The 13244-nt window shown below is 35.3% G+C and overlaps 1 protein-coding gene across 4 annotated transcripts; it reads right to left on the bottom strand.

Moving 5' to 3' along the window:
• Window positions 1-3935: 3935 nt before the first annotated feature.
• LOC107812698 (heterogeneous nuclear ribonucleoprotein Q) lies at window positions 3936-12893 on the bottom strand. 4 transcript variants are annotated; one of them, XM_016637849.2, is made up of 9 exons: window positions 12758-12893; window positions 10680-11118; window positions 10441-10557; window positions 10175-10315; window positions 9901-10080; window positions 8824-9028; window positions 4717-4898; window positions 4543-4631; window positions 3936-4351 (listed from the first exon to the last, which is right to left on the bottom strand). In XM_016637849.2, the coding sequence occupies exons 2-9, from the start codon at window positions 11058-11060 to the stop codon at window positions 4210-4212; spliced, it is 1437 nt and encodes a 478-aa protein (XP_016493335.1). In that variant the 5' UTR covers window positions 11061-11118; window positions 12758-12893; the 3' UTR covers window positions 3936-4209. The 4 variants fall into 4 exon arrangements, with proteins under 4 accessions (XP_016493335.1, XP_016493338.1, XP_016493337.1 ...); XM_016637852.2 differs by having other exon boundaries at window positions 4543-4628; XM_016637851.2 differs by having other exon boundaries at window positions 12644-12846.
• Window positions 12894-13244: the final 351 nt, after the last annotated feature.

Genomic DNA, 13244 nt, shown 5'->3' with positions numbered 1-13244 from the left:
TTGTCCAAAGTTATGAAATAAAAAGTCTTGGTGATCTATCCAGACTTGTGGTAAGGCAAGTCTTGCCCATCCATGAGAACTTGTGACAATCAGTCAAGACTTGTTAAAAAAAAAATCCCATACCTTGCAGCCAAGTTTTGATATGCAAATTGTATTTGCAAAACTTATTTAAATGAGGCTAAAACTTACGGAGGATTATATCTTGTTTGGCCAAGCTTCTCCCTACCCCAAAAGTGTTTTTTTTTTCTCAAAAAGTACTTTCTTTTTTTTCAACTTCAGGTGTTTGGCCAGACTTTTTTGGGGAAAAAAAAGTGCTTTTGGGAAGAAGCAGAAGCAGATTTGGAAAAGCAGAAAAAAGTAGTTTCTCCCCAGAAGCAGAAGCAGAAGCAGGTTTGATTTTTCTTCTTATCAAAAATACTCTTAGCAAAATATGGTATATATCAAAATAACCTTACTTATTTTAAACCTAATACTTAGAATTAGAGATTATATTATTGAACTCTCCTAATGTATAAATATTTTTTTTAATTTTTAGGATAGCTTTCTAATATGGTAACTTTTGAAATGAATGCTTTTATTTGTTAAATAATTTTTTGATATATTTAAATCATCTTGAAAGAATTAAAGTACTTTTGAATTTTATTTTCATGTTTTATTTAAATAAAATAAAAAAACTTAATTATTATCTTTAATAATAAATATTTGAGATTATTTATTTATTCATATAATATTAACTATTAAGTAAATTTCTTCATGTCCTTATTCGTAATTTGATACTTAAAAGCACTTTTTGAAAAGTTTGGCCAAACACAAATTATTGCTCAAAAGTGTTTTTCAGATTGATTAGCCAAACACAAATTGTTTCTCTCCAAAAGTACTTTTTTGAAAAGCACTTCTAGAAAGAGCACTTCTCAAAATAAGCAGATTTTTTCAGCATAGCCTGTTTGGCCAAGCTTCTCCAAAGGCCAAAAGTGTTTTTTTCTCAAAAGCACTTTTTTCTTAACTTAAGGTGTTTGGCCAAGCTTTTTTGGGAGAAAAAAGTGCTTTTGGGAAGAAGCAGAAGCAGAAAAAAGTAGCTTCTTCCCAAAAGCAGAAGCAGAAGTAGTTTTGACTTTTCTTCTTACCAAAAATATCCTTAACAAAATATAGTATATACCAAAATAACTGTTAAATCTAATACTTAGGATATTAATGTATAAATATTTCTTCTTATTTTTAGCATAGTTTTCTAATATATAGTGACTTTAGGGGTGAATATTTTTATATTTGTTGAATGATTTTTAATATATTTGAATAATATTAAAAGAATTAAAGTACTTTTTATTTTTATTTTCATATTTTACTTAAATAAAATGAAAAGATTTAATTATTGAATGTAATAACAAATTTTTGAGATTATTTATTTACTTATAATATTAACTATTAAATAAATCTATCCACGTCCTTATTCGTAATTTGATACTTAAAAGCAATTTCTGAAAAGATTGGCCAAACACAAATTATTATTCAAAAGTGTTTTTCAGAGTGATTAGCCAAACATAAAATGTTTCTTTCTAAAAGTACTTTTGAAAAAAATACTTCTCAAAATAAGTTGATTTTTCCAGCTTGGCCAAACAAGCTATAAGCTGTCCAGCGAAATTTTTACATATGTGTGAATTAACTTAAGAAGAATTAACCCAAATAGTCGTTCATCCAATTGCTTAAACTAAAAATAGCGATGGATGTATAATATATGCATAATTTATGTGTTATATGTGTATAATTATGTATATTCAATATATAATTGATGTATATCGCTGGAAAAAGGAAACAATAAATATGAACGGCTATTCGTGTAAAGATAGCTTAACTTAAATAGCCGCCTATCCAAGTGGGTAAACTTAAAGTTGTCCACTAGCTTCATTTATGGATTCTAATGCTATACGTGGCCATCAATCGATCTGGAAAAGTAATCGGGCCCATTTCTATACCAAAAACTTTACATTGGTTCTTGCCCAGAAAATTTTGGTCCACACATCTAATTAGTCCATTATATTTCTACTATTCGAGACTTGGTCACAAAAAACCGTGACCAGAAAATAATGTGGGCCGCTCCTCCGCTCGGACCATGGACTCCATGTTTGTGTCGTCCGATCAGTGTTCCGATATCATTCACCGCCACGAACCCGGCGGCGGCGAGGTGCGTTCCGAATAAGCTTCGAGTCAATTCGCAGCTCAGAAACCTCAATTTTGATTACAATTCAACGACAGATATCGGCAATTTAGGTAAGACAGTAGCTGTCGCTGCAGTCAAATCAGGTTCGGAGGCGGAGCAAAAGCAGCAAAATAGGAAATTATCACGAGCAAAGTATAATAGAGATGAAGAAGAAAATGAAGGAAGTTCAAAAGAGCGAGAGAAGAAACTGAGTGGTTTTGATGTATTGCGGGCGTTGGAAAAAGCGACGGCACAGAAAATGAAGAAAAGGAGAAAGGAAAGAGACGGTAGAAAAGGAATTGGACGAGAGGATAATGAAGAATTAGCGGATTATGGTAAGGAAAGTGTTCGACCATTTAGTATAAAGGTGGATTGGGGGACTCGTTTGGATGAATTAGAAAAAAGACTTCAACAGCTTCTGGATACAACTGCTGCTTGAATATGCAGAAGAACAAGTGTTAATACTAACATTTTATCTGATGATAAACACTACCAACGGAAATTGTTATCTAAAGCATTTTGTTTTATACAAAATAATGTAGTACATAGATTGCGACATGAATGTATAGTAGATTGTATTACACTATTACTTAAGACAAATTTTTTATTTGGGATTGTTTTTGTCTATGCAGTAGACCAAACAACACATTAAATAGCGGAACAATGTTTTTGAAACAGACCAAATCAAATTTGAATATCCTTTGCCCCATATCTTCTCTTCTATCTTCTGTAATCATGGATACGAAAGAATCTATATTCCATGTCCAATATTCTTTGTTCCCTATATTAGCCTAACTAGGTTCAATTTTCTTTTCTATGGATTTCTTGACTTTTTGCCAAGAGAGGGTTCTTGATACTAATTAATTTCACTAAAGTCTTAATTAATTAATAATTAATGAGTTAGGCTAACATATTAAAAAGAGGAGGGATTCTTAATTGGTACCTATAGTACCAATCGGTTATTTGATCAGTTGCAATCTATGCAATAATTTGGTAAACTCTTCTACCACAGTTTAAGTTGAGAAACACCTTTAATTTCTCCAAGCGGAGATGAGAGAATGAAACTAGAGGAAATTCCCTTGTTCAAATATGAGAAGACTAGCATTTTCAAACTACCCCCGGAAAAAGGTGCTGCCCCTTTACAATTTTGAACTTAAAAAAATGACCTTTTTAGATCTCTTACGTGTAAAAGACAAATCTATTTCATGTAAAAATAAATCCCTCATGTGTTAAAAAAAAAATAGGTAGGGTTATAAAACTAAAAACAAATTTGTAAAGAGCCAAAAAAACCAATTGACCCTAGAAAAAGTGTGCTTTTGGTCAAGCCAAAGGCGACCTAATGGGGCTGGATTTATTTCCTAGAGCTAATAAAGTCATATGTTCACTTCTGCACATTTTTGCTACTATTCATTAGCCTTTTCTTTAGTTTATACATAAATAGGCATGGGTGCAGAGCTAGGTTCAAGCGAGAGATTTCAATTGAAATTGAATTTTTTTTATTATATAAATATTTTTGAATCTCCTTAACAGTATGAAAGATTCTACATAGTGGCAAACTTGAGTGCAAATATTGCTTTAGATCACAAGTTCAAATCTTAAGTGCAACATTCTAGTATTATTTTGAATTCCCTTATATGAATTCCTATAAATAGGGCTACCCAGTCAAACATATCAATTCACCAAATATTGCAAATGCTAGTAGACTAATGGTACATAATCATTATGCAGGAGACTCGAAGCATTCATCTCAACAATTCATGAACATTCACCCTCAGATTGGAGAAGAAATTTATGAACTAAAAGTCAAGCAGACAAACGATTATGGAATGCAAAATGCATCTCCAACATCCTTGTTTAGTTACAACGCACATTAAGTCACAGAGTTTGGTCTAATTTTTTTAACTTCGTTTTCTTTTTTCATAAATAAAGAGGAAGTAGGAAATAGATGTCCTGAGCTACTGGTCTGGCGTTCAATGTAAGTAGCAAGTGCTACCAAGTACAACATTTCACCAAAACTAGTATGGTCGGTAACGTCTACCACGGTTGGAATCATCTCCAGTGCCACTGGATCCTCCTCGTCCTTGTGGTCCACCAGCACCATTGCTCCTATCATTCCTCCGAGGTCGAACAGCTGGCGCCTGAACTCCTGGCTGCTGGCTGCACAGGAAACATAGCAAGGTTAAAAGGTTGGTGTTATTTCATGCATAGCAAAACTTCAATATTTCACCATTTATCTGAACATTTAGTTATAATTCAATCATCCAGCCTCCAGTATACGAAGCTGGTAATTACACTAGTGATGAAACTTTATTTCAGAAAAACAGATCTTAATATTTATAGAAACTTACAGAACATAGCCAATCTGACCATCAGGTAGAACCATTGGCACCATCTGCATACCTGCTGGCATCGGTCCTCTACCGTATATCATAGGCTGCTAAAGCATAATAGTCTATCAGATGAATATGATCAACGACAATGTGCGGTATCAATGAAGACGACACGATGTACATAGAAAATACCTGTTGGAACCCAGCAGCAGCACCATAACCAGCACTTAGATGTCCATATGGATTCACTGGAAATGCACCATATCCTGGATGTGGAATATAATTAGGATGGGGCACAGCATTGTGAGGACCGGCTGCTGCATCGAACTTCTTTTCAGTCTGAGGCTTTGCAAGAACTACTTCTAACATCTGACCTGCAATCCACATCCACTTTGACATTACTTTCCTATTGAAAATATAAATCGTCAAACTAGAGGATTCATATAGCTGACGCAACTAGTTTTGAGAATGAGGCATTATTGACCGATTGATTGAAATACAGCAACAAACACAGAACTCATACATATTCAAGGGAAGCATCTAGCTGTTTTTTTAGCTCATATAAAGGAAAAATTAGTGAGGGTAAATCGTGGAGTAATTCTTCCTTTAAAAGAGCCATACAAGTTTATATTGCTATCCTAAACTAACTTGTCTCTGAATAGAGAAGCATCATGCAGTGAATCATGAAAAACAATTGTCAACTTCAGCATTATGCCAGAACCAGACTAAACAAACATGCACAGCATTCTACTTTATTCTAGTCATAACAAAATCCTAGTGTTAAGTGTACACAAATTACCATCTCTCATATTGCAAAATAGGAGGAACCTTGCGGTATTTCCATTCTTTAAAAGTTAAGTAGCCCACCATGCTATGTAGAAATACAAAAGCATCAAGGTATGCTCTGGACATGCATTTCCACAATTTCACAGCAACATTTCAGACCAATCAAATGAGATCACACTACTAACTGGGCAGGGAAAACTAGAATATGATTCACATAGAGAAACTAAAAGTATTTACTCAAGCACATATCAATACAGTGACACTCTTCAAAGCCAGCAACTTATCAGCAGATAATATACCAGCACCCGACAACCAAACTTATCAACCCATAGAAAACTCGACCCTTTTACTAGGCATGTGAACAATATTTGAGTTGAAGTTGATTAAAAAAAGAGTAAACGATGTTGGAGTTGAGAAAAGTTCGTGGAAGTTGAAACATGTTGCCAATAAACTTCCATTTGGTTAAAAAAAAGTTTCTAAAAGTTAAAAATGTGTGAATTGAAAACAGCATTTCACTTGAAATACACCTTTAAATCAGTATTTCAATATTTCACAAAAAAAGTATTTGCAAATACTCATACTCAAATTAGTGTTTGCAAATATTGAAGTCTAGAATTTGCAATATTGAAATATTGATACATGCCTAAACAGGCCTGAAGTAATTTGAAATACTAAAACAGTGTCTTTTACTATATAACATGTCTTCAGAATAAACTAACTGGTAGATCAATGAAATTAAACTCAATTGTGGAATGACACTATTGCTATAGTATTTCAATGATGTTGGAATGTTCTTGCTTCAGCCAATCAAACTAAGGGAAGAATAAGTTGAGATAAAAGCGATAGGATGCCATATTTCTTACAATTTTAGTTTTTTCTCCCATTCGCCTAATAGTATACAACGATGCGGTGCTAACACGAACTCAGAACAAACTTGACATATTGCAAAGCAGAAATGATTTTAGCAGTTATATCCTTTAGCCTGTCTTTAGTGGTTTTCAATAAAAATGCAGCAAAGCATCAATATCGTGGTAATTGGATTTTTCATTTAAGACTACAGCAAATATTGAAGGCAACGAGTTGACGGTAAATGGAGGGTGCTCAATAGGCCAATACTAATGATTGGTCTCACTGTCTCTGATTCCTTGTATTAAATAAAAGCATTTGTACTCAAAAATATAAAAATGAGTTTTGCATGAAAATTAAAGATAACAACCTAGGACATCTAGTAAAACACAAATGTACTAAGAGGATCAATCATTTTTCACAAGGTTAAAACTGATCTTTGTAAATAAATTTATGTAGGTTGAATCATCTTTCATTGAGGATAGCCGCCCTTTTCTCAAGTTGGATGAAATTAATCAGGATAACCTAATTGGTGCCGCGAAAGCTACTTATGTGTAAGGAGAGAAGTAGAAATTGATTAAGAAAAGGCCACTAGAACGGAATTCAAATCCAGGTCTAGCTCGGCAAAGCAATGGAGGAACTTCTTAAAAGTTTCAAACTCAAAAAAGGCAAAAACAATTAAAAAAGAGATTATTTTGTTACTATAGCACCATTCTCTATTTACAGGTTATCATCAATAAAAAAAATCCTTGTTACTTATCCACAAAAAGAGAAGATTCTTTTGTTGGAAGATTGTCTTGTAGTATGACTTTTTTGTCCAAAAGAGGATATATCACAGGAAACTATCACTTAATCATGACAACCATATTTATCCTATGTATCCGTTCCAACAATTCAGATCCTTTTCACTATATGCCACATATTACCTTAATCTAATTAGGGGTCCTACTTGTCTGCAGTTGAACTAAAACTGATCTTTGACAAAAGTTTATATTTGTATGATAGATTAAATCAGTTTTAGGCTTAACTATAAATTAAATTGATCTTGCAAGTTCCAAAAACTTTAAGTAGCGTAAGGAAATTTCTTAATCCAGATTTAGTTGGAACTAAGTTCATCTTATAGCTTGGCACAGTCCCGACTTTGAAACTTAGTTGTTTTCATAGCCTGGAAAACAGATTTAAACAGGATAACTTGATCCAGGAAAAGGCTACAATGGTCAGTGGATTCAGAAGCACACATCACACTTCTGACAACTGAACTAAGTTGATCTTTAGTTTCAATACAGCCCAAGCTATGGAACATGTTTCAAAATCTTGAAAGGGAAAAAGGGAGGGCATACACAGAAGAGAGTTGATTCAAAACTGGAATATATCTAGAGCTTTCACCCCAAGATCAGTTAGCTTTGAGCACCATCACCTACAATGGAATTGGGTCGATCATAGTTTGAGACAGTCCCAAATTTGAAACTTATTGTTTGAAAATCAAGAAAGAAAACTTTTACAGGGGTGAGAGTTGATTAAAAAAGGGGGCTGAATCTAGATTGCTTTCACCCCAGGGTCATGGAAAAATAAGGCATCTCAATCATAATGGGACTAAGCTGATCTTACTTTTGGTTCAGTCCAAACCGTGATACTTATTTCAAATCTTGAATAAAGAAATTACAGAGGATGAGCACTGATACGAAAATGGGCCATATCCAGATGGTCAGCTTGCTTTGATTCAAAACCAAAGGCATCAGATTCCTGACAGCGGCAGTTCTTAGTATAGTACGGAGCAAACTATAAAATAATTGTTTCAAACTCATAAAAATAATTACACAGGATGAGAGTTAATCCAAATATGGGCGATATCTGGATTGGTTTCACCCGAAGGTCAGCTCTTTGATTCAGAAAGAAAATAGGCAATCTTTATGGCATTTCTTCTTTGTAATCTTTTTATGATATCCTCCTAACTTCAACAGAACATGTCATCAGCGTGTTTCATGTAGATAAGAGTTTCATTACCAAATTTTCCAACTATTATTGAGTAAATCCTATGTAAATATTAATTATAGCCAAACTAGGAATTGTTCAACACAAGGTCTAAGCTGGTACTACAAGTTCCTAAACAGATCCTTGAAGTCTCACATACAAATAAAAATTCTCAGATCAATAAAGGATTTTTGAAAGAAAAAAAACCATATCTCAAGCACATTCATCTCTTTATTTATCACTTTAGGTATGCCCTGAGAATGTACGAACTACAATTTTTCCCATTTTGTGTACTTTTTCCTTTTCTTTTGGGGGTCAAAGGTGGGGATGAGGGTTTCTCTATGAGGTCCAGATAACCCCTTCAAAGGCGTTACAGTGATTTTTTTACCCTATCTGGAAGAATCAAAATAATCAGATATGGACCACTGACGTTCTAGGGATTCTTAAAACCAAAATTTAAGGATCTCTCTTTCTCTCTCTCCTCCTCCCAAAGCCCACCCCCTCTCACTTCCTCTCTCTATTCTCCTGATCTATTTTTCTTTTCATTTCTTTCTTTTTCTAGTCGGGAAGAGGGGGGGGGGGGTGATTTGCAGGAGGGGCCTATGGAACACTCAGATGTAGATCCTGAAAGTTTCCTTTAAAAATCAGATGTAGATCCACTAGTTCCACTTCCATTCAAAAGTCTAGAAGCATTACCATTAATTTCATATGTTTCACCGTCTTTAACAGCCTTCAATGCGCTTGACCTTTCTGCATAATGGACAAATCCAAAGTCTCGTTTGCCACCGCTTTTAGCTGGTGGCATAACAACTTTGGTAACATCACCATGGCGTTGGAAAAGTTCCTTCAATTGTTCAGTAGATGTATTTTCTGGAATACTTTTCACATAAAGTGCTTTAACCTGGAAAAGACAAAAAAAATACATAATCAATGTGCAAACTAGCAGACGGGTGTTAAGGGAAAAGGTTTCAATGTTTCACACGGGAATCTTCAATCAGTCAATTGATACCATGGATTGGACAATACATCAATTAATCTAAACTCATATTGAAAAGTGATTTAGCTCGCTATCACTAATCCTTTTTTCTTCTTTTTGGGTGATAATAGTAGTGTACATGGCAAGCTTGCACGAACCACCTCGATTATTCCAGAATCATCTCAGAGTGCCTTCAGCAGGGCAACTAGGTTTACAAGCCTTAATTGGTCTCAACAGAATTACGTATAGTATCATTTCGGCAGTGAAACTGCCCACCACAACTCTGCCCACTTTATGGTTACAATACGCCTAGAGAACTAAAAAGTTTAAGGTATCAGCACAGTTTCTAGCTCTTTACTGTACTCAAAAGCAGCCCCATCATACGATCACAATAAGTTGAGAAGTTTTAGAGATACATTATAAAAACTAGCCCAATCCCCCCTTCCCGCACCTAGACACGCCTGCAAGAAGTAACAAAGAAAGAAGAAAACAATTTTAATCCGAAAATACATTTTTTTTTGGGGGGGGGGGGGGTTCGTCAAAACATGTAATGTACTGCATTCAAGCCAACATGATAACAATTAGAGAGAAAAACTAAAAACTATAAACCAACAAAAGAAAAAGGCACAAGGGAGATCATTTGGCTGTTGATAAAGGTGCAAAGTAACAATTAAAGATCAAGCACGTGACATTACAGTCTTAAGGAAACAACCAAAGATCAGAAAACATATCAAGAGAACTCGTTTAAGATCTTTTAGAAGCTCATACTCAATTATCAGTGAGATATGGTTTGATACCTGAGCAGCGGCAGCAGAATGATCAGGTGTAATCTTTGGATCAGCCCAGGTGACGGTTGGCGAATTTCCCTCCAGCTTAAAGTTTGCACTTGCCATTTTTTTCCGTGAGTAATCCGCACAGGCATTATTGTAATATTCAACAAAAGCAAAACCCCTATTACGTGCTGGGTTTTGAGGATCCTTCAGTCAAATATTAGAAGTTTACAAATTGTCCATAAGTTGCCAATGACAGAGTCAGAACAATTTATAGAAGTGTTTGGGACGTAAAACACACCTTTATGAGTTCTATTGTTTCTGCACCAGGGCCAGTCCCTTCAATGACTTTTCTGAAGTCATCATCAGACCAGCTCTTTGGTACATTACCAATGAACAATCTGTATTTAGTTTCTGATAGTGAACACCTTATGGTTTTTCCCTGGGTTGATGATAAACACACAACAACAAAAAAACTACCAAATCATGCACTCACACTAAAAGAGACGATACAGTTATTGAAAAATCTAAAATGAATGAAGCCAAGTGCGGAAATGCAGAAATCACCTTGAATTCTTTGCTATGTAATTCTTCAATGGCCTTTTGTGCCTCATCTTTTGTTGTGAAGGCTACAAACGCAAAGCCCTTGCTTTCACCAGTATCTTTATTTCTCATGATTCTAACCTGCAAAGATAGGAGACGATTCCACAATTTAGGGAAAAGCAAACACATTGACGTCTGTCAAAAGCATATGCCTGTTTGGCGTAACTTTCACATTACTTCCAGCTCTATCAATCAGAACTGACCTCATGTATTTCGCCGAATGGTTCGCAGAGATCCCTCAAGTCTTCATCAGAAACATCTCGAGGAATCCCACCAATGAAAACCTCAGACCCATGCGGAGGGAGAGCAAGAAGTTCAGCATGCTCTGTTTGGTCTTCTTCAGTAAGAGAAGCACTAGGCTTTTCTTCATCTGTAGCAGGCTCCGGAACGTCACCCATATCTGCTTCTGGAGACTGCTCTCTCCCACTATCCCCACCTCCAGAATCATATGATTGCTCTTCACCATTTTCATCACCGACTTCTCCAGCTCCTTCATCTTCTATCAGTTCTGGATCTTCATCTTCCTCAGAGTAATTTTCGTCATCAAGATCCACGCGGTCATCAATTTCAGTATTCTCTGTCATGACTTTATCGTGACCTAGATCTTCTCACCAACAATAAACAGAAGGTCGCCAATAATACCTGCAGACCAACATTTATGTTAGCTCTTTTGCTTGTTAACGGATATGACACAAATCATTAACTACATTTCAATTCAAATAACTTGGGTTCAGCTATATGGAAGATATGTCAAAGATCGGGAAAATTATATTTGAAAGAAAAAAGTGCAAGTACACACTAAGACTTTCCAACTGTCCTGCACCAACACGGAAACACATGTAGGGTAGGTAATTTTCATTATATTCAGGAGACAAGAATACAAAATAAACAAATGTGCAACCAAATTTCCAACTTATCGCAATTATAAACTGATATCTTTCTTTCTTTCCATCGTTTGAAGCCCAACACTACTTCGAGCTTTTCATTAGCCCATGGTGGCATAAACATAAGAAACAATAGTACACGATGGAGAAATGAAACTTCTCTGGAGGAAAGAAAATGCACTATTATCAATAGACACAAAGATAAGCACATATATATAAGAGCAAAGACACTTCCTCAATTGGGATTTTTTCACCACATTTGGGACATCGAGGGGAGTAAAATTTAACTTAAATGGGAATTTAATCAATTAAAAAAAGAGAAAAGGTTGGCCTTACTAAGGTGGAGTTTGCTTTGAAATACTTGTTTTAGGGAAAGAAAAAAGCTTTGCAAAGATTGTTTTTCAACCAAACACCAAGAAAGAAAGAAAAAAGAATCAATTTTTGCATAAACCGAAAAACTAACTCTTCTTCCAATTTTTGAAGCAACCGCCACCTAAGACTACCATACAGAACAACGACTGGGTAAACTTTTGGCCATAATCTCAAGAAAATATCTTTGCATTCACAAAAAGATAGGAACTTCCATTTATGGCAGTGGTGTCCAACCCAGCCAGCATACACCTCGGCTATTCCACCAGGTACCAGGTAACTAAAAAATAAATGAACTTAAGACAACATTAATATGCCTAGCAAAAATTCCCTTTTTCATGATGGATATATCCAATGTTTCAGGTAGGAACTTGGTGGTGATGCGCATGTCCCCCCACCCTTCTGTACTTTAAATACTAGACTAGTGCAACAGCCAGTTCCAAACTCGTGAGTGCTACAACACATCAATCCATTGAACCAAAGCAACGGGGCAGGTCACGAGTTCCAAAAAGTTAAATGCTTAATATCATTATGCCTATAGAAAGAAAAACTCTTCACTGAATCAACCAAATAAAAATTTTGATAGATAATTGAACAAAGTAAATGAACTCAACCAATTTTAGTACCAACATATAACTATGAACACACATAATAATTCAGCTACCTGAGGAGCTAAAATCAAAGTATATAAAATATCCCCACACAAAAAACCCCAAAAAATCATCTTCAAAGGACAAACACGAAAACCTAGAGCTGAAAATAACAAAAATCAACAAAACCCTAACAGAAAAATAGGTAAGTCCGTACACATCTAACAAAGTTCCTTATGTAAATTCAAGATTTCTGATGCTTAAAAAATAAAAACAAAATAACACACATGCTAAAAATTGATAAAAAGGGGCAAAAGACGAAACCTTGTTTATGAGAATGGGCGGAAATGAAGATAAAGAGCAGAAGAAATAGAGTAGTAGTATTATGTGAGAAGACATATAGTAGTAGAATATATGAGTATTGGGGTTTTTCATTACCCAAAAATTAAAGAGAGAAATCGGAGGAAATTTTCTGCTTATCTGTTTTCTGCTCTTTAGAGTTTGATTGAAGGCGAAGAAGCTAATCTGGAAGTGAGAAATGGACACAACTTCTCTTTCCAGCTCTTTTATACTGCCTGGGATTTCTGTTCGGAATTTGGCCCTAACCCGGGTAATTGGTACGCTCTGCCCGCTGCCCGTCCTGGAAGGTGGGTTTGGTCAATTCGTAGATGAGCCGTAGGGGTATCATCGTCATTTTAGCTGGCCCAGTTCATTTCTATTCGAACTTTGTTGGCATATCTTTAGTTTTCACTTTTACCTTTTCCTCTTTGGCCAAAATGCATTTTTGAGTGTGTTTGGTACAAAAGAAATCACTTGTTTTTACTTATTTGGTGGGTGGGGTGAGTTGGTTGGGGTCGGTAGGAATAGAGAATAGGGGGAGAAGGTTGAAAAAGAGTTTTGAAAAATATTTTCTCTTCTCTTGATT

Source organism: Nicotiana tabacum, chromosome 23 (genome assembly GCF_000715075.1).
Source record: "Nicotiana tabacum cultivar K326 chromosome 23, ASM71507v2, whole genome shotgun sequence".
NCBI classification, from domain to species: domain Eukaryota; kingdom Viridiplantae; phylum Streptophyta; class Magnoliopsida; order Solanales; family Solanaceae; genus Nicotiana; species Nicotiana tabacum.
This window is presented reverse-complemented; position numbering and strand designations above follow the sequence as displayed.

Bases quoted from the DNA above. Each gene is read 5' to 3' on its own strand.
- LOC107812698 (XM_016637849.2), bottom strand. From the start codon at position 11,060: ATGACAGAGAATACTGAAATTGATGACCGCGTGGATCTTGATGACGAA. The intron at 10,558-10,679 runs GTCAGTTCTGAT...CTATCTTTGCAG, and splicing joins CATTCGGCGAAATACATGAG to GTTAGAATCATGAGAAATAA. The intron at 4,352-4,542 runs GTAAGTTTCTAT...TTTCCTGTGCAG, and splicing joins GGTCAGATTGGCTATGTTCT to CCAGCAGCCAGGAGTTCAGG.